Here is a 17,999-nt window from a genome sequence, read left to right as displayed (position 1 = left end):
TTAAACGTTTGGCATAAATCGCTAAAAAGGTGAAACGATTGGATTTGTTTCGTAATGTTTTAAACGTTTGAATTTGTTTCGTAACTGATAACTTGCGGAATGGCGGCGACTCCTTGATCCAGTGGTGGCTTCACAATCGTTCCTGAAAGGCACAATACAACCGTTAGAAGGGTGCCGGAAGGGGACTCCGGCAAACCGCTCCGACAGTCAAGTCAATAGGTATTTTAGTGAGAGAAAGAATAAGAAGTGAATAAGAGTTTTTTGTTGAGAGATAAAGAGAATTAACCTATTTACCTACTTTTTCTTAGCCTTTTATACTATGTCTTTGTTCCTCTTTGTCTGGGCCGACAAGTCTGATTTCATTATCTTTGTCTGTGCAGATATTGTTTAGAATGTCAGGGTACTTTCTGACATATTTGTCTTTGTAATCAGTGAAAGGTAAACTCGGACAAAGCCGAGATGATGTTGCGATGTATGCTGCTCGGTGTATCCGAGATGGTGTTGCTATGTGTTTTACTCGTCTCACGGAGGTGGTCTTGTGGTGTGTCTTACTCGGTTGAGCCGAGATGGTGTTGTGGTGTGTCTTACTCGGTTGAGCCGAGATGGTGTTGTGGTGTGTCTTACTCGATTTATGTTCTATTTTTTAGATTGTTCATCTGTGTTGTTATCACAAGTCCCCCCCGTAGTTTGTTCGGATATTTATGTCCGAGTTTTGTTTGATTTGGTATTTCTTGCTTGCTCGGTTTTGATCTTGCTCCGTCATCTCTTGGGTGTCTTTTGAATTGCTTTCTTATCTGATACGTTTCGATGACACGTGTCTTTCATTTAATTATGCCTGTTGACACCTGTTATCCACTAGCACATATATTGAGGCGTCGTTTTAGTTGCCCTGCTTCGGTTTCTATAAAAACCCTCATTTTTTCCTTTGCTTAGTTTTCTTTTTCCTTTCTTTGCTCTCGTTTCTTTCTTTTCTTTGCTTTGTTGGGGTCTACTTTTCTACTTTCGAAGATTTTCATCAGTAAGTTCTTCTTTTTCCTTTGTTTTGATCTTGTTTATTTTTATTAATATAACCCTTTTGTTATGATATGTTGTCATCCTCTACTTGTATGCTTCGATCTGCATCAATGCCTGTTCTCTTCGTTCTTCTAGCAAATCAAGGCAAAGTCTGGTGTTTTCTTCGTTTTGTTGCTCATCGAAGTATTGTACTCTGATGGTAGGCATGCCTATTTCTACGGGTACCATTGCTCCACCCCCATAGGTTAGGCTGTATGGGGTTCTTCCTATGCCGGCTTTCGGCGTGGTTCTGTATGACCATAAAACACTGTGTAGCTCGTCGGCCCATCAACCTTTTGCCTCGTCCAAGCACTTTTTCAATCCGTTAACAATGGTTCTGTTGGTTACCTCGGTCATCCCATTGGTCTGGGGTGGGTGACCAAGGTGAACCTTAGATCGATTCCCTTCTCAGTGTAGAAGTCTCTGAAATTTTTTTTGTCGAATTGTTTACCGTTGTCGGTTATGATGATTCTTGGAATTCTGAAACGACAAATGATTTCTCTTCGGACAAAACTTCGCACTTGTGCTTCTGTTATGGTGGAGACAGCTTCGGCTTCCACCCATTTGGAGAAATGATCGACAGCTATTATCAAGAATCTCCTTTGCCCACTTGCTGTCGGGAAGGGGCCAACGATGTCAATACCCCATGTACTGAATGGCGAGGGACTTATTATCGGACTTTGCTCGGTTGTGGGTTGATGATGCACATTCTGGTGATATTGACATTTCTCGCATTTTTGTACCAAGCTTGTTGCATCTTGTGCCATTGTCGGCCAGTCGTAACCTTGTAATACCGCTTTTCGACAGAGTGCTAAATGGGAGATGTGGATTCCACACATGTCTTCGTGTATTTCGGCTAAGACGTATTCTCCTTCTTCAACCGTGAGGCATCTGGACCATGGATGTGAGAATGACTTTCTGTATAGGGTGCCATCTCGGTATGAGAAGTGTGGTGCTCGGCGCTTCACCTTCCTTGCCTCTTTTTTATCCTCGGGTAGGCTTCCATTCTCCATGTATGATATGATGTGCTCCATCCATTGATCTAACAGGTTGATGAGGAATGTTGCCTCGGGATTTTGGATACTGCTGAAGTTTTGGATCGAGCATGGTATGACTGGTACTGTTTCTTTGGTTGCTCCGGCCTTTGCCAATGTGTCTGCCTCTGTGTTCTCTTCTCTGGGTATTTGCTCTAATTCCCATTTTCCACCTTCTTCGGTAATTTTTGCGAGCAGCTCTTTAACTCGATCTACATATTTTTTCATTTCTGGATCTTTGACCTCAAATAATCCGAGTACTTGGTTAACCACTAGTTGAGAGTCACTCTGAATTTTGATGAACTCGGCCTTGACTACTGTCGCCATTCTCAATCCTCCTATTGGGGCTTCGTATTCTACTGAATTGTTGGTTGCCGGAAAATTCAGGTGGATTGAGTTTTGCATTTTTATATTATGTGGTCCTCTTAATATCATCCCTGCCCCTGCTCCGGCCATGTTTGGTGCTCCGTCTACTTGTAATATCCAGCTGACCAAGGCCTTGTCTACCTCGGTGGGTTGATCGTGTGTTGTTGTTTTGGCCACGTAATCTACTAGGATCGGAGCTTTCATTGCTGTTCTTGGTTCGTATTTGATATCGTATGATCCTACCATGACCGACTAGTTGATTAATCATCCAGAGGTTTCTGGTGTTCCAAGCGATTTTTCAGGGGTTGGTTTGTTCGGACTACCACTGTGTGAGACTGAAAATACCTTTTGAGTTTTTCTACCGTTAATACCAGCGCAAATACAAATTTTTTGATGTTGCTATATCTGAGCTCGGGGCCTTTAAACACTCTGCTCGTGTAGTACACCGGTTTCTGCTCGGTTTCTTCTTCTTTTACAAGCACATATGCTACTGTTTTGTTGGTGACACTTATATATAAGTATAACACTTCTCCTACTTCGGGTCGCCCGAGTAGTGGTGAACTTAGAAATTTTTTGTGCTCCTCAAAAGACTGTTGGCACTCTTCGATCCACTTGAAGCTTTCCACATTTCTTAGTGTTTTGAAGAATGGGAGACATCTCTTGGCCGTCTTCGGGGCTTTCATGTCTATGATTGCTTTTGTTTTTTCCGGGTTTACCTTAATGCCTTTTTGAGAGATGAGGTAACCGAGGAATTTCCCTGCCGGGACTCCGAAGGCACACTTGTCCGGGTTTAACTTGAGCTTGTATTTCTTTAGCTTGGTGAAAACGTCTTCTAGGTCTTTCGCGTGGTCTTCTACTTTTTTGGATTTGACGATGATTTCATCAACGTACACCTCCATGTTTCGACCGATCTAGTCCTTGAATACAAAGTTCATCAGTCGCTGATAAGTTGCCCCGTCATTTTTTAATCTAAAAGGCATTTGTTTGTAGCAGTATGTGCCGCTGTCAGCTACGAAGCTTGTTTTCTCTTCGTCGGCCTTGTGCATTGGTATCTGGTGGTATCCTTGGGCAGCGTCTATGAACGAGTAGACTTCGTAACCACTCGTTGAGTCGACTAGCTGATCATTGTTTAGCAGAGGATAGCTATCCTTGGGGCATGCTCGGTTTAGGTCTGTGAAGTCTATGCATAGTCTCCATTTTCCATTCGGCTTTTTAATGAGCACGACGTTTGATAGCCACTCCGGGTAATACACTCTTCTGATGAAACCTGCTGCCAATAGTTTGTCTACTTTGGCCCCGATGGCAATTTATCTGTCCACTGCGAAGGCTCTTTTCTTATGTTTGACTGGTTTATGTTTTGGATCTACATTCAGCTTATGTGATATGATTGCCGGGTCTACCCCTTATATCTCGCCTGAGGTGTTGACAAATTCTACTTCGTTTCTGATTAACATGTCTGTTATCTCATGTTTTACTGGTTCGGGCAGTGCAACACCTATTTGGATCGATCTTGGTGTTACTCTTGATAGGTTAACCCTTTCTAGTTTTCCATAAGGTTTGAGCTTGCCTTCATCTGAGTCTGGTATCTCCATTGTTTCGATAGCCAGAGTTTCTGATACATCTCTCATTGATACGAAGCAGCACTGTTTGGCTATGTCTTGCCTTCCTTTGACTGTCACCACTCCCTCTTCGGTGGGTATTTTCATTGACAAGTATTTGGTGCACGTAACTGCCCCGGTGTTGTATTGCATTGGTCTGCCAAGTATTACATTGTAGGCGAGTTGCATATCAACAACCATAAAAAAGTGTTTTGAATTTCTTTGTGATGCCAATTAAACCTCCTTTTGGTGCACCATTTTCTTTTCCTAGCTCCACTATTAATTCCGCTACTCCTTCTGCTCGTACTGGTGCTCCTCCTAGACCGACTAGAGGAGTTTTGATTGGTTTAAGATTTAGGACCGAGCATCCTATACCGAGGTAAGCCTGCTTTGTGATGAGGTTAAATGAGCTTCCCTCATCCACCAACTGTCTCATTACCCAGAAATTTTCTATTAATCCCGAGATTACCAAGGGGTCTTGGTGAGGAAAGTCTATTCCTTCGCCATCGACTGGGCCGAAGCTAACCTCGGGTAAAGGCTTGGCCACCGATATGTTCATTACCATTTTTTGTCTTTTGCGCCTTCCCCGCTTGTACTCTGGATCGGCCATTCCGCCGGCTATGGTGTTAATTACTCCGGATACATTTTGCCTTATTGGTGGTGGTGCCTCCTCTCTCTAACCACTATGTTCTCCTCGGTTGCTCCCTCCCGAGTTATAATTTTTGTTCTATGCTACAAAGTCTTTTAAGCGGCCGACTTGCACTAATCGATCTATTTCTTTCTTTATACTTCCACACTCATTAGTGACGTGGCCGTGACCATCGTAAAATTGGCAATATTTCTTTCTGTCCCCCTCATACTGCAACTTTGGTGGGTACCTTACTAGTTCATTATTGATTTGAATCCACATTAGGATGTGTGATCTCGGTGTGTTGAGTGGAATAAAGGCTTGGTCTTCTACCTTTACTGGTCGGTGTAGTTCCATTCGCGGTGGAACGGGTTGCCGTTGATCTCTTGGCCTGAATCTGTCTTGCCTGACCGTCTGACTGAAATTTGGTCTCTGCGTTTGAAACTGTGTTGTTGTCTGTGTGGCTTTCCTTCGTTGCTCTTCATCCAAATTAATGTAATTCCAGGCTCGGTCCATGAGCTGAGAGTAAGTTTGCACTGGATTTGTTATCAGGTTGTCTCAGAATGCATCATCGTTGTGTTATCCTTCATTGCGTCTATTACGGTATCATCATTCAGGTTTCCTACTTCGACAGCCTCCGCGTTAAATCTGCCGATATAACTCTGCAAGCTTTCTCCGGGTTTCTGATAGCAAAGTTTGAGATCACTGGACTTCTACTTTCGTTGTATGCTCTGTGTGAAATGAGTTCGGAAAGCTCTTGCTAGCTCGTCGAAACTTTGGATAGAGCCTTCTTTCAGACTTTGGTACCAGATTGTTGCTGGCCCCTTAAGGGTTGTCGGGAAAAGTTTGCAGACGGCAGCTTCAAACAAACTTTGTACCATCATGACCACCTGAAAATAGCTCAAGTGTGTGATCGGATCCCCTGTTCCATTGTAATCATCTAGTTGTGGTGTTTTATAGTTTAACGGGAAAGGTTCATCTCGTATCTCGGTCGACAATGGGTTTCCAATGTATAGGAAGCTTGTGCTCTTCGGCTCTCTCCTTCTGAGTTTTTCCATTTTGGTTCTCACCCTTTCAGTGATTTCCTGCTCTACGTTCTTTTTCTTTACCCAGTCTGCGCCTGAGCTATGCACACTTTCTTCGATTTCTAGTCGTTTCGGGGTCTTTTTCGGTCCGTCAGGCGTTTGTGCCCGGTTTGGTTCCCCTGCCTTTCCCTTGGGTTTTGTTGTGTTTGTGGATTTTTCTCGGGGTTTGCTTCTTCGGGCATTGTTTGGCCTTGGTAAAATTCTGGTGGATGAGGTATGTATGGTGTGGTGGTAATATTGCCTGGAGATATGGTGGGGGCGGTTTGCCGAGCGTGGCCTTGTTGCACTTGTTGAAGGAAAGCTAACTGCCGAGCATGGAACTCAATATATTCTTGTATCTGTGCTGGTGTGGGGTTTTGATTTTCAGCGATTGGGGCTAGCATGGGCGTGGGGGTGGTACTCGGTGTGAATGTGAGATTGATCGGGGTTACACCCGGCCTTAAGGAAAAAATTTGAGTGGTTTGTTGCATAGGTGTGAAGTATGAGGCTGGCGGGATGTTCCCCGACAATGGCATTCCCCACGGGTATTGAGTGATAATTCCAGATGTGGTGCCCAAGTGTGTCCCTCCCCAGGATGTCGTTGCCGGGCAGAACGACCTATCTCCGGTAGCTCTTCTCGGTGGTGCATTGAGTCCATCTCATGTCGTATTATCGTGTGTGTCATGTTCTCTAGTTGGGGGATCGTCTCCCTCTACGCTGCTCATCCTATTGCCCTCCGGTGAGATAGAAAGGGGGAAACTTTCTTACTTTCTTTCCCACAGACGGCGCCAAATAATAACTTGCGGAATGGCGGCGACTCCTTGATCCGGTGGTGGCTTCACAATCGTACTTGAAAGGCACAATACAACCGTTAGAAGGGCGCCGGAAGGGGATTCTGGTAAACCGCTCCGACAGTCAAGTCAATAGGAGCTTTAGTGAGAGAAAGAATAAGAAGTGAATAAGAGTTATTAGTTGAGAGAAAAAGAGAATTAACCTTTTTACCTACTTTTTCTTAGCCTTTTATACTATGTCTTTGTTCCTCTTTGTCTGGGCCGACAAGTCTGATTTCATTCTCTTTGGCTGTGCACATATTGTCTGGAATGTCAGGGTACTTTTTGACAGATTTGTCTTTGTAATCAGTGAGAGGTAAACTCGGATAAAGCTGAGATGATTTTGCAATGTATGCTGCTCGGTGTATCCGAGATTGTGTTGCTATGTGTATTAGTCGGCTAATCGAGGTGGTCTTGTGGTATGTCTTACTCGGTTGAGCTGATATGGTGTTGTGGTGTGTCTTACTCGGTTGAGCCGAGATGGTGTTGTGGTGTGTCCTACTCGGCTTATGTTCTATTTTTGAGATTGTTCATCTGTGTTGTTATCAGTAACGTTTGTAAACATTTGGCTTAAATCGCTAAAAAGGTGAAACATTTGGATTTGTTTCGTGTCTTTTGTAAACGTTTGGCTAAAATTGCTATAAAGGGGAAACGTTTGAATTTGTTTCATAACGTTTGTAAACCTTTGGCTTAAATTGCTAAAAAGGTGAAACGATTGGATTTGTTTCGTAACGTTTGAAACGTTTGTATTGGTTTTGTAATGTTTGTAAACGGTTGGCTTAAAATGTTTGGATTTGTTTGGTAACGGTTTAAACGTTTGGTTTTTTTTTGTAACACTTGTAAATGTTTGGCTTATATTGCTAAAAAGGTGAAACGTTAGGAATTGTTTCGTAATGTTTTGAACGTTTGTATTGGTTTTGTAACGTTTTAGATGTTTGGCTTAAATCGCCAAAATTGTGAAACGTTTGGATTTGTTTTGTAACGTTTGTAAACATTTGGCTTAAATCGCTAACAAGGGTATACGTTTGGATTTGTTTTGTAACGTTTATAAACGTTTGGCTTAAATCGCTAAAAATGTGAAACGTTTGTAAACGTTTGGCTTAAAAAGGTGAAACATTAGGATTTATTTTGTAACGTTTTAAACGTTTGAATTGGTTTCGTAACATTTTAAACGTTTGGCTTAAATCTCTAAAAAGGGGAAACGTGCCAACGTTTAATACGTTACGAAACCAATCCAAACGTTTAAAACGTCACAAAACAAATCCAAACATTTCACATTTTTAGCGAATTAAATGTTTTGTGACGTTTCTCTTAAATCGCTTAAAATGTGAAACGTTTGGATTTGTTTCGCAACACTTGTAAATTTTTGGCTTAAATCGCTAAAAAGGTGAAACGTTTGGATTTGTTTCGTAACATTATAAATGTTTGGATTTGTTTTTTAACGTTATACATGTTTGGCTTAAATCGCTAAAAAGGGGGAACGTTTGGATTGGTTTCGTAACATTTTAAACGTTTTTCTTAAATTGCTAAAAAGGTGAAACGATTGGATTTGTTTCGCTACGTTTTAAACATTCGAATTGGTTTCGAAACGTTATAAACGTTTAACTTTAATCGCTAAAAAGGTGAAACTTTTGGATTTGTTTCGTAACGTTTGGCCTAAATCGCTAAAAATGTGAAACGTTTGAATTTGTTTCGTAACATTTTAAACGTTTTTATTTTTTCCGTAGCGTTTGTAAACGCTTGGATTCAATCGATGAAAAGGTGAAACGTTTTAAACGTTTGGCTTAAATAGCTAAAAAGGTGAAACATTTGGATTTGTTTCGTACCGTTTGTAAACGTTTGGCTTAAATTGCTAAGAAGGTGAATGTTTGGATTTGTTTCGTAACATTTTGGCTTAAATCGCTAAAAAGGTGAAGCGTGTTGGTTTGTTTTATAATGTTTGTTAACGTTTGGCTTAAATCGCTAAAAAGGTTAAACATTTGGATTTGTATCGTAACGTTTGTAAACGTTTGGCTTAAATTGCTAAAAAGATGGAACGTTTGGATTTATTTCGAAATGTTTTAAACGTTTGGCTTAAATCGCTAAAAAGGGGAAATGTTTGGATTTTTTTCGTAACGTTTGTAAACGTTTGTCTTAAATCGCTAAAAAGGTGAAACATTTGATTGGTTTCGTAAAGTTTTAAACGTTTGGCTTAAATCGCTAGAAAGGTGCAACGTTTGGTTTTGTTTTGTAACGTTTGTAAACATTTGGATTAAATTGCCAAAAAGGTGAAACGTTTGGATTTCTTTTGTAAGGTTTGTAAATGTTCTGCTTAAATTGCTAAAAAGGTGAAAAGTTTGGATTTGTTTTTTAACGTTTTAAACGTTTGGATTTGTTTCGTAACGTTTAAACATTAAAATTTGTTTCGTAACGTTTTATACGTTTGGATTTGTTTCGTAACGTTTTAAACGTTTGGCTTAAATTGCTAAAAAGGTGAAACGTTTGGTTTTATTTCGGAACGTTTTTAAATGTTTACAAACGTTTCACCTTTTTAGCGATTAAAGCCAAACGTTTACAAACGTTACGACATAAATCCAAGCGTTTCACCTTTGTAGCGATTTAAGCCAAACATTTACAAACGTTACGAAACAAATCCAAACGTTTCCCCATTTGAGCGATTTAAACCAAACGTTTACAAACGTTACGAAACAAATCCAAACGTTTCACATTTTTAGCTATTTAAGCCAAAAATTTACAAACGTTACGAAACCAAACCAAACGTTTAAAACGTTACGAAACAAATCCAAATGTTTCAGATTTTTAGCGATTTAAGCCAAACATTTACAAAAGTTACAGAACAAAACCAAACGTTTCATATTTTTAGCAATTTAAGCCAAACGTTTTCAAACGTTACGAAATAAATCCAAACGTTTGTAAACGTTTGGCTTAAATCTCTAAAAATGGGAAAGGTTTGGCATTACTAGAATTATCGGGGTTAGTGACGGATTATTCTGTCCTAACACCACAAAATCCTTCGGTAATTAGCATTACGGACGGATTGTCCGTCGGTACAAATGTCGTTGCCATTCTTTGGAGACACAAAAACAACCGTCGGAAAAGTTTCCCGACGAAAAACTTCTGTCGGCACCCACTAGATTCCGTCGGCAAGACAAGACCAGCTTGCCGACGAAGTCCCGACATATTGCCGACAGAATATCCGTCGGTAGGCTTTGCCGACGGATATTCCGTCGGCAAACGTTTTATTTGCCGACGGATATTCCGTCAGAAATGTGGCCTTCGGTCGCAAATTAGAAAGTATTTAGCGACGGATAATCTGTCGCTAAATCAGATAATCCGTCGGCAAAATTTACAGATTTCTGGCAGTTTTTTTCCGTTTTCCGTCAATTTTTTTGGTTTTTCCAGTCAAACCAAACGTGTTACATACATGATATTAATACATCTAAACACTCTTAATATGAGTCAATAACAAGTATTACATAATATATAAAACAAACGTTTACAAAATTATTCGGTAAGATAATACTGAATCTAAAAACCTACAATCTATTGATGTCCTCGTCATCCGGGCCTCGTGGGGGCTGCATGGGGCAAAAACCTGGCGGTAGAGAATTCATCATCTTCGCCAGCTCCGAACGGACTCTATCAGCAATCTGATCGTCCACGGTAGCCTCTATGTCCCTCTGAACCTGCCCTCGCACCCGCTCCTCCATCCTATGCACCTGTGCCTCGACCTCTGTTTGAATCCTCTCCCCTATTTCCTCGAGCGTCTGAGTCTGCTGGGACGACGATGAACCTCCACGGGAACGGCTGGTCTGTGACGATGCGATGTATGAAGCCGCAGCTGAACCAACTCTGTAAACCCACTGCTTCTTCACCCCCTCGAGCGACAAGAACAACTGGATCTAGTCGATGGTATGTGGAGTCGACGGCTGTCCTCACCCGGCGAGGACTGGGTCGCTGCAGCACGCTCAGCAATGAAACGGTCCTGAGGAGATAAACGAGTAACTTAAAGTTAGTACAATTTCAATAAAGTACATCAATTAATTATAAATATAATTCCTAACTAAAATTCTGCGACATTTCCTCTATAATACGAGCATCACCCATTTTCAGGGACTTCCTGCAAACACATATGTTGAGCAAGCCTCTAGAGACCATGCCACTATCATGTAGTCTCTCCCTGTCAGTTGAAAACTTAAAGTTAGTTTAAAATAGTTTTTTTGAAATAATATATATAATAAGGATAACAGTGATACCTTATAGCATCAGGTGCTACTCGTACTCGACTTGCTGCTGTGTCGGTGGCGGCGCATCTGGTGGCGCCGCCTCCAGCGGGGGATCGCCCGCCTGAGGTAGAGCGTCTGTGGGGGGGGGGGGGGGGGGTTTGTCGGATCCCCTTGTCCACGGCCCTATACCAGCCTACGGCCACCTAGACCTCTCATGTCTGCAAATAAGTAGGGATAAACATATATACAATAATTTTTTACCTCAATAAACAAACATCTACAATTAATTAATTAATCAAACCCTCAATAATCATATAAGTCAATAAACAAAAATATCAGTAAAAAAAGGCACGTAAAATTGAAGTCATAATTAAGAATTCTATTATATTAATTAGCCATATACTACAACTCATCGTCGTCCTCATCTGACGAAGACGGTAGAAAATCATCAGTTGTCTCTGCTATGGGCGGAATTTGCAATGCATCTTCATCCGCTTCCCCGTTCGGATCCACAAAATCTGTCAGATCATCAGTTATTTCCACATTCAAGGGATGTTCTGGATTGTCATCCTGGAAAGCTGGAACAACAGACTCTGACATGTCAAGCTCAGATCGTGCCTTAATCCTGCAAACTGCCCGCCAACCCTTTTTATCCCGTCTTTTGCTTGGGTATGACATGTAGTGTACTTGACCGGATTGTTTCGCCAAAATGAAAGGTTCGTACTTGTTATACCTTCTTCTGTGATTAACCTCCACCATGTTGTATAGACGATGCACTAATATACCGACATTTGGAGTTGGATCGAACCAATCACATTTAAATAGGACAGTCCTTTTAGTTGGTAGCGCTGGATACTCTATCTCAATAATGTAAATCAGCACTCCATAGAAGTCGCATACGGCCGGGCCGAAGAGATACCCTTTCACACAAACCCCACTATTTATTGTAACTCGATCCGCGCCATAATCCTGAGTATTGAATTTGAACCCGTTTATACGATATCCCTTATATGTTCTGACGGATCTAAGCGGTCCTTTAGCGAGACTTAAAATATAGGGATTCGTACATATAGCTGGATCATTCACCTACAGGACAATTCACAATCACATGGGTTAGCAATTAATTACGAATGACAAATACAGGAAGAATCGTCTATACTTACATGACGTTCAAACCAGGAGGCAAATTCCTTTTCTAACTTCCCTTCAACTTCAGTCGGCGTTATTGCAGGGTTGATTGCATGCAATTCGTCTTTGAACACACTTTCACAAGAATACAAATGATCAATTTGTGAGCTACCACATTTTACAATAATATAACTCAACAACATATTGAAATGTATATAAGGAAAGCTTACTCTCTATACGGTTCGATTTCTGCACAATTCAATAGGACGTAACTCCCAGCGGCGACAAATTCAGATTCGTCTAGATATCTTTTCCGGCAGGCGCCTACGGGTTCCCCATTCGGTATGAAAATGGAAAGTCGGTCAACATCATCGTCCATCTCAGTATCGAATACCTCATTTCTTTGCATCCGACAGGGTAGCGTAGGATCGCCATCCGTAAAATAAAAAGATGCAAATTTAGCTGTTTCCTCCATTAGATATCCACTGCTAATGCTGCCTTCTACCCTACCCTTATTGGTTACCTTCTTTTTCAATTTCCTCAGATATCTGTTCAATTAAGAATTGATTTCTACAATTAATAATCACTTTATACATTTACTGATCAATGTAGAAGAAAAATAGATCGACATTACCTTTCGAAGGGATACATCCACCGATACTGAACTGGTCCAGCCATTTTAGCTTCGTAAGGCAGGTGTACAGGGAGATGTTCCATTGAATCCAAAAAGCTGGGCGGAAATATGCGTTCCAACTTGCAAAGTATCTTCGGGATTTCTTCTTCCATACGTTCTAAATCTTCCCCCTTAAGCAATGCGGCAGTTAACTCCTTGAAGAAGATACTCAGCTCTGTAATAGTCTCCCATATCTCTTTCGGAAGCAGCTCTCGTAGAGCAATTGGTAGGAGACGTTGCATAAACACATGGCGTGACTTTTCATGCCCATCATTTTTTGTTTGGTGGAATCAACACACCGGGACAAGTTTGACACGTAGCCATCCGGGAACTTTATTTGTTGAACCCATTCAAGCAATAATTTTTTTGATTCCTTTTCCAAAGCATACAAAGTCTTCGGATACCTACCGGTGTTGGGGTCTTGTGCTAGTTGTGGATGATCACAAATATCATTTAACTCTGTCCTAGATTTGGCATGGTCTTTAGTTTTACCGGGGACATTCATCACGGTATTAAAGACGTTGTCGAAAACATTTTTCTCAATATGCATGACATCCAGATTATGCCGGATCACATTTGTCTTCCAATACGGTAAATCCCAAAATATACGTTTTCTTTTCCAACCACAATTTTTTGATAGTTCCGAATTAATAGCTTCAGCATCGGGCTCGTATGCCCTCCTGAACCCCAGGTGCTCTACCTCTGCCAATAGTTCTTCTCCGGTTTTGACTCCGCTAAACTGCTTTTTTACTTGCTTGCCTTTTTGAAAACCAGTGACATTTCGATGGAAACGGTGGCCTGGAGGTAAGAACGTTCTATGGCAATCAAACCACGATTGTTTTCCATTCTTGTTAAGCGTGAATGCATCAGTATCTTCCATGAAATGCGGACATGCCAGTCTGCCTGATGTGCTCCAACCGGACATCATTGAATAAACGGGAAAATCATTTATTGTCCACATAAGCGCCGCTTTCATCTGAAAGTTCTGACGCTTGTGAATATCATAGGTACGGATTCCAGATTCCCACAATTGGTTCAACTCTGCTATCAACGGCTGTAGAAAAATGTCCGTTGTGTTTTTTGGATTTCGGGGACCTGGGACAAGTATCGTCAGAAACATGAACTCATCCTTCATGCACATACCCGGAGGCAGATTGTACGACATCACAATTACTGGCCATGAACTCATCCTTCATGCACATAAACGGTTGAAACCCATCAGTGCATAATCCGAGTCTAATATTACAAGTTACGTCAACAAAATCTTTATGTAGCTCACTAAACCGTTTCCAATCTGGAGAATCAGACAGATGACACATCTTGCCGTCTTCCATTTCATGTTCTGCCTGCCATGTCATATGCCCTGCCGTGGCTTTCGAAGCATACAACCTCTTTAGCCTTGGAGTAATTGGAAAGTAAAACATCTTCTTGTACGGCACTTTGGCCTTTCGTATTCTGGTGGAATTGCTTCTGTTAATAGGTTTCCATCATTCGTGACCACAGAACTTTGCAGGACGCTAGAGCGTCGTCCTCCCCCCAATACAGCATACAGTTAAAGAAACAACATTCAATAACCTCTACCGGCAACCCCAAATCTTTCCCCAGTTTCTAAAGTTTAGCAAAATTTGTTCGCATCTTGTTCTCCCCCGAAAGCAATTCTTGCATGAATCTGCAGATGTCGTCAATCAAAGAAACTGAACCCTGGTGGCGACACTTAATGTCTAACAGTGCAGTTGATTCGGATAAAGGAGAGTGTCTACTATTCTCGGGCCATATTTCTTCTTCCGCTGAACGCATCATATCATAAAACTTATGGGCTTCTTTATTCTGAGGCTCTTCGGTAAACATATTCGGACCAACTGCATCGATAACCATTCTTTGAATAGCATCAAAATCATCTCCCTCATTTCCATAGTCAAACTTATCATAATTAGCAGGTGGGTGTGCCCAGGCAGGAGGATCCAATACACTCCCCTCACCGTGGTGAACCCACACTTGGTAATCTTGAACAAATCCAGACTCTAACACATGTAATTTCACATCTTCGGGATCTCGGTAATTTGTGTATCTGCATTTTCTCCTAGAGCACGGACACTTGATCTTCATCCCACTCAGGCACTCAGGATGTATTAAAGCAAATTCGACAAACTCCTCAACCTTATCAAAAAATCCTTCCGGTAGCAAGCCATTCCTATGTCTAGTATATATGCAATTGCGGTCCTGATTCATGTTTGTTGCACTAACAATTAGGTGGTTTACAGGTTCGACAGTAGCAAAGTCAATGTAATTTAATGCTAAAAAGGTATGGACCTATCTCATTCGCAAAACTGGTGCCCCGTAACCCGACCACGATATATGCGTAAAAATGGAGAATAATATTCAGCAGCCTTCCAGCGCCGTTCTCCTTAAGTGAGCTATCTAATATATGCCGAGTAATGCTGATGACATATTCCGTGAGGAACAAGCATTACAAAGCATATATCAATAGCCACCCGGAGAACAAACGTTAGAAAACCACCAAATATTTTTCTACCGTAATTATGCATATATGTTTTTCGTGATCGGATTACGGAAGCACGAGCTTTGCAAACTGTACAATCCCGTGTCGTTCAAAGAATTGAACACACGGGACGGGAAATCTATGGCTAGGAATACAATTTTATTCAGTGGGAATAAAATCGAGGTTAATTTATGTGAAGTGCATGTTTGAAATCTAACTATGTACAACAATGAATTACAGAAAGTGATAAAACATACTTGTTGTAGAGCAGAACCGCACGCGAATGCTGAATCTGGATACGCACGTCGGAATAAACGGCTACTGCTCTGACCGGCTATCAGGAACCAAGAACTAATAAAAGTCCAAAATAAAAACTTCGTTAGTTTTCAATTACTGCAAATTATGTAATTGAAACAATATAAATTCAATCGAATCGTTCTTATTTTTTTAACGAAAATCGGGCAGCACTTCCCCTAAAAATGAGCATCACCCATTTTTCAGGGAAAGCCTACAAAAAAATAACACATTTTATAAAATATCCAACACACCAACTAATCCCATTTTGTCAAATAAATAATAATATTAATTAATTCCAATTAATATTGATTAATTTAATTACAATTAACACAATTCAACAATTCTAATTTAATTGAACATTTACTAATTCATTAATATATTAAGCTAATACTTATAATTTACTACGAAAATTAACCTACAATTTACTAACTAAATTCAATTAACTAATTACATAAAATAATCATAAAAATGAGCATTTCTCCTATATATTATTATAAATTAACCCTTAATCAATTAACAATTAATATATTTACATAAACTAAATAATCTAACTAATATATAAAAATCCATATAGAAAATTAACTAACTATTATAAATTATACTACAATTCCGCATAAACTATTCTAAATTAATTAATCCATAATAGAATTTATAAACCTAAATAACTACATAAATTGTCTAAAATGAAAAAGTAACTAACAGTCAGAGGCAATGGCACGGGCAGCGGATGCTATGGCAGCGAATGCGGGTGCGAAATACGATGCAGCGGGTGCGGAATATGAGGCAGCGGACGCACAAAAATAGGGGCAGCGGGTGCGAAATACGAGGCAGCGAACGCTCAAAAACCGGGGCAGCGGGTGCAAAAACCGACCAAATCTACAACCCTAAAATGCAAATAAATTCAATTAACTTTACACCTAATTTAATCTAATCTAACCCTAAACTAATTTAACAAAATTTAAACAAACTAAATATATTACTAATTAACTAAAATAATTAAAAATACATAAATTAAAGCTTACATGACTGCTGGACACCGGAGGCGGAGGAGAACGACCGAAGGCGGAGAAGGGGGCGGCGGCAGAATGGAGAAGAAGGGGGTGAAGGAGGAAACAAAAAAATAGGGAAAGGGGGAAAGGAGGAAGTGAATGGCACGGCGCACGGCGGTCGGAGAATGGGGGGAAGGGGTCTGAACGGCGGCGGTCGTAGAATGGTGGGAAAGGGGGAAGAAGATTAGGGTGAAGATGGAAGAAATATCAGAAATGGGGAAGAAGAAGGATATGCACTCGTTTTAGGGCTAAATTTACCGACGGAAATTTATGTCGGTAAACGTAGCCCAAAAACACATTGTTTCATTTAACTTAGTTTACAGACAGATTTGTAGGAAATCCGTCGGTAAACTAATCCCCCAAACGCAGTGTTTTGGGTGGTCACATATTACCGACAGATACTCATGTCTGACAAATAAAACGTTTCATATTTCTAGCAATTTAAGCCAAATGTTTCTTAACGTTTTAAACGTTTGGCTTAAATCACTAAAAAGGTGAAACGCTTGGATTAGTTTCGTAACATTTGAAAACGTTTGGCTTAAATTACTAAAAAGGTGAAACATTTGGTTTTGTTTTGTAACGTTTATAAACGTTTGGCTTAAATCGCTAAAAAGGTGAAACATTTTTGGATTTGTTTCGTACCGTTTGTAAACGTTTGGATTAAATCGCTAAAGAGGTGAAATGTTTGGATTTGCTTCATAACATTTTGGCTTAAATCGCTAAAAAGGTGAAGCGTTTTGATTTGTTTTGTAATGTTTGTTAATGTTTGGCTAAAATTGCTAAAAATGTGAAACGTTTGGATTTGTTTCCTAACCTTTATAAACGTTTGGCTTAAATCGCAAAAAAGGTGAAAAATTTGGATTTGTTTCGTATTACTTGTAAATGTTTGGCTTAAATCGCTAAAAAGGTGAAAAATTTGGATTTGTTTCGTATTACTTGTAAACGTTTGGCTTAAATCGCTAAAAAGGTGAAAAATTTGGATTTGTTTCGTATTACTTGTAAAGTTTGGATTTGGAACGTTTGAATTTATTTCGTAACGTTTTAAATGTTTGGATTGTTTTTGTAACGTCTTAAACGATTGGTTTAAATTGCTAAAAGGGGAAATGTTTGGATTTGTTTCGTAATGTTTGTAAACGTTTGGCTTAAATCGCTAAAAACGTGAAACGTTTGGATTGGTTTCGTAACGTTTTAAACGTTTGGCTTAAATCGCAAGAAAGCTGAAACGTTTTGTTTTGTTTTGCAATGTTTGTAAACATTTGGCTTAATTTGCCAAAAAGGTTAAACGTTTGGATTTATTTTGTAAGGTTTGTAAACGTTCGGCTTAAAATGCTAAAAAGGTGAAACATTTGGATTTGTTTCTTAACGTTTTAAAAGTTTGGATTTGTTTCGTAACATTTTAAACATTTGAATTTGTTTCTTAAGGTTTTAAACGTTTGGATTTGTTTCGTAACGTTTTAAACGTTTGGCTTAAATCGTTACGACATAAATCCAAGTGTTTCACCTTTTTAGCGATTTAAGTCAACCGTTTACAAGCATTATGAAAAAAATCGAAA

The 17,999-nt window shown here is 40.1% G+C and overlaps 2 protein-coding genes across 2 annotated transcripts; both read right to left on the bottom strand.

The window, feature by feature from the left end:
- Positions 1-1,098: 1,098 nt before the first annotated feature.
- Positions 1,099-2,492, bottom strand: LOC126672424 (uncharacterized). Its single transcript, XM_050366374.1, has 2 exons — positions 1,444-2,492; positions 1,099-1,303 (listed from the first exon to the last, which is right to left on the bottom strand). The coding sequence occupies exons 1-2, from the start codon at positions 2,490-2,492 to the stop codon at positions 1,099-1,101; spliced, it is 1,254 nt and encodes a 417-aa protein (XP_050222331.1).
- Positions 2,493-11,201: 8,709 nt separating this feature from the next.
- On the bottom strand, positions 11,202-14,024 carry LOC126672423 (uncharacterized). The gene is made up of 6 exons (XM_050366373.1): positions 13,885-14,024; positions 12,947-13,790; positions 12,562-12,857; positions 12,158-12,475; positions 11,963-12,062; positions 11,202-11,885 (listed from the first exon to the last, which is right to left on the bottom strand). The coding sequence occupies exons 1-6, from the start codon at positions 14,022-14,024 to the stop codon at positions 11,202-11,204; spliced, it is 2,382 nt and encodes a 793-aa protein (XP_050222330.1).
- Positions 14,025-17,999: the final 3,975 nt, after the last annotated feature.

Source organism: Mercurialis annua, linkage group LG3, assembly GCF_937616625.2.
Source record: "Mercurialis annua linkage group LG3, ddMerAnnu1.2, whole genome shotgun sequence".
Lineage (NCBI taxonomy): Eukaryota > Viridiplantae > Streptophyta > Magnoliopsida > Malpighiales > Euphorbiaceae > Mercurialis > Mercurialis annua.
The sequence above is the reverse complement of the archived record's forward strand: the minus strand, read 5'-3'. Positions and strand labels throughout refer to the sequence as shown.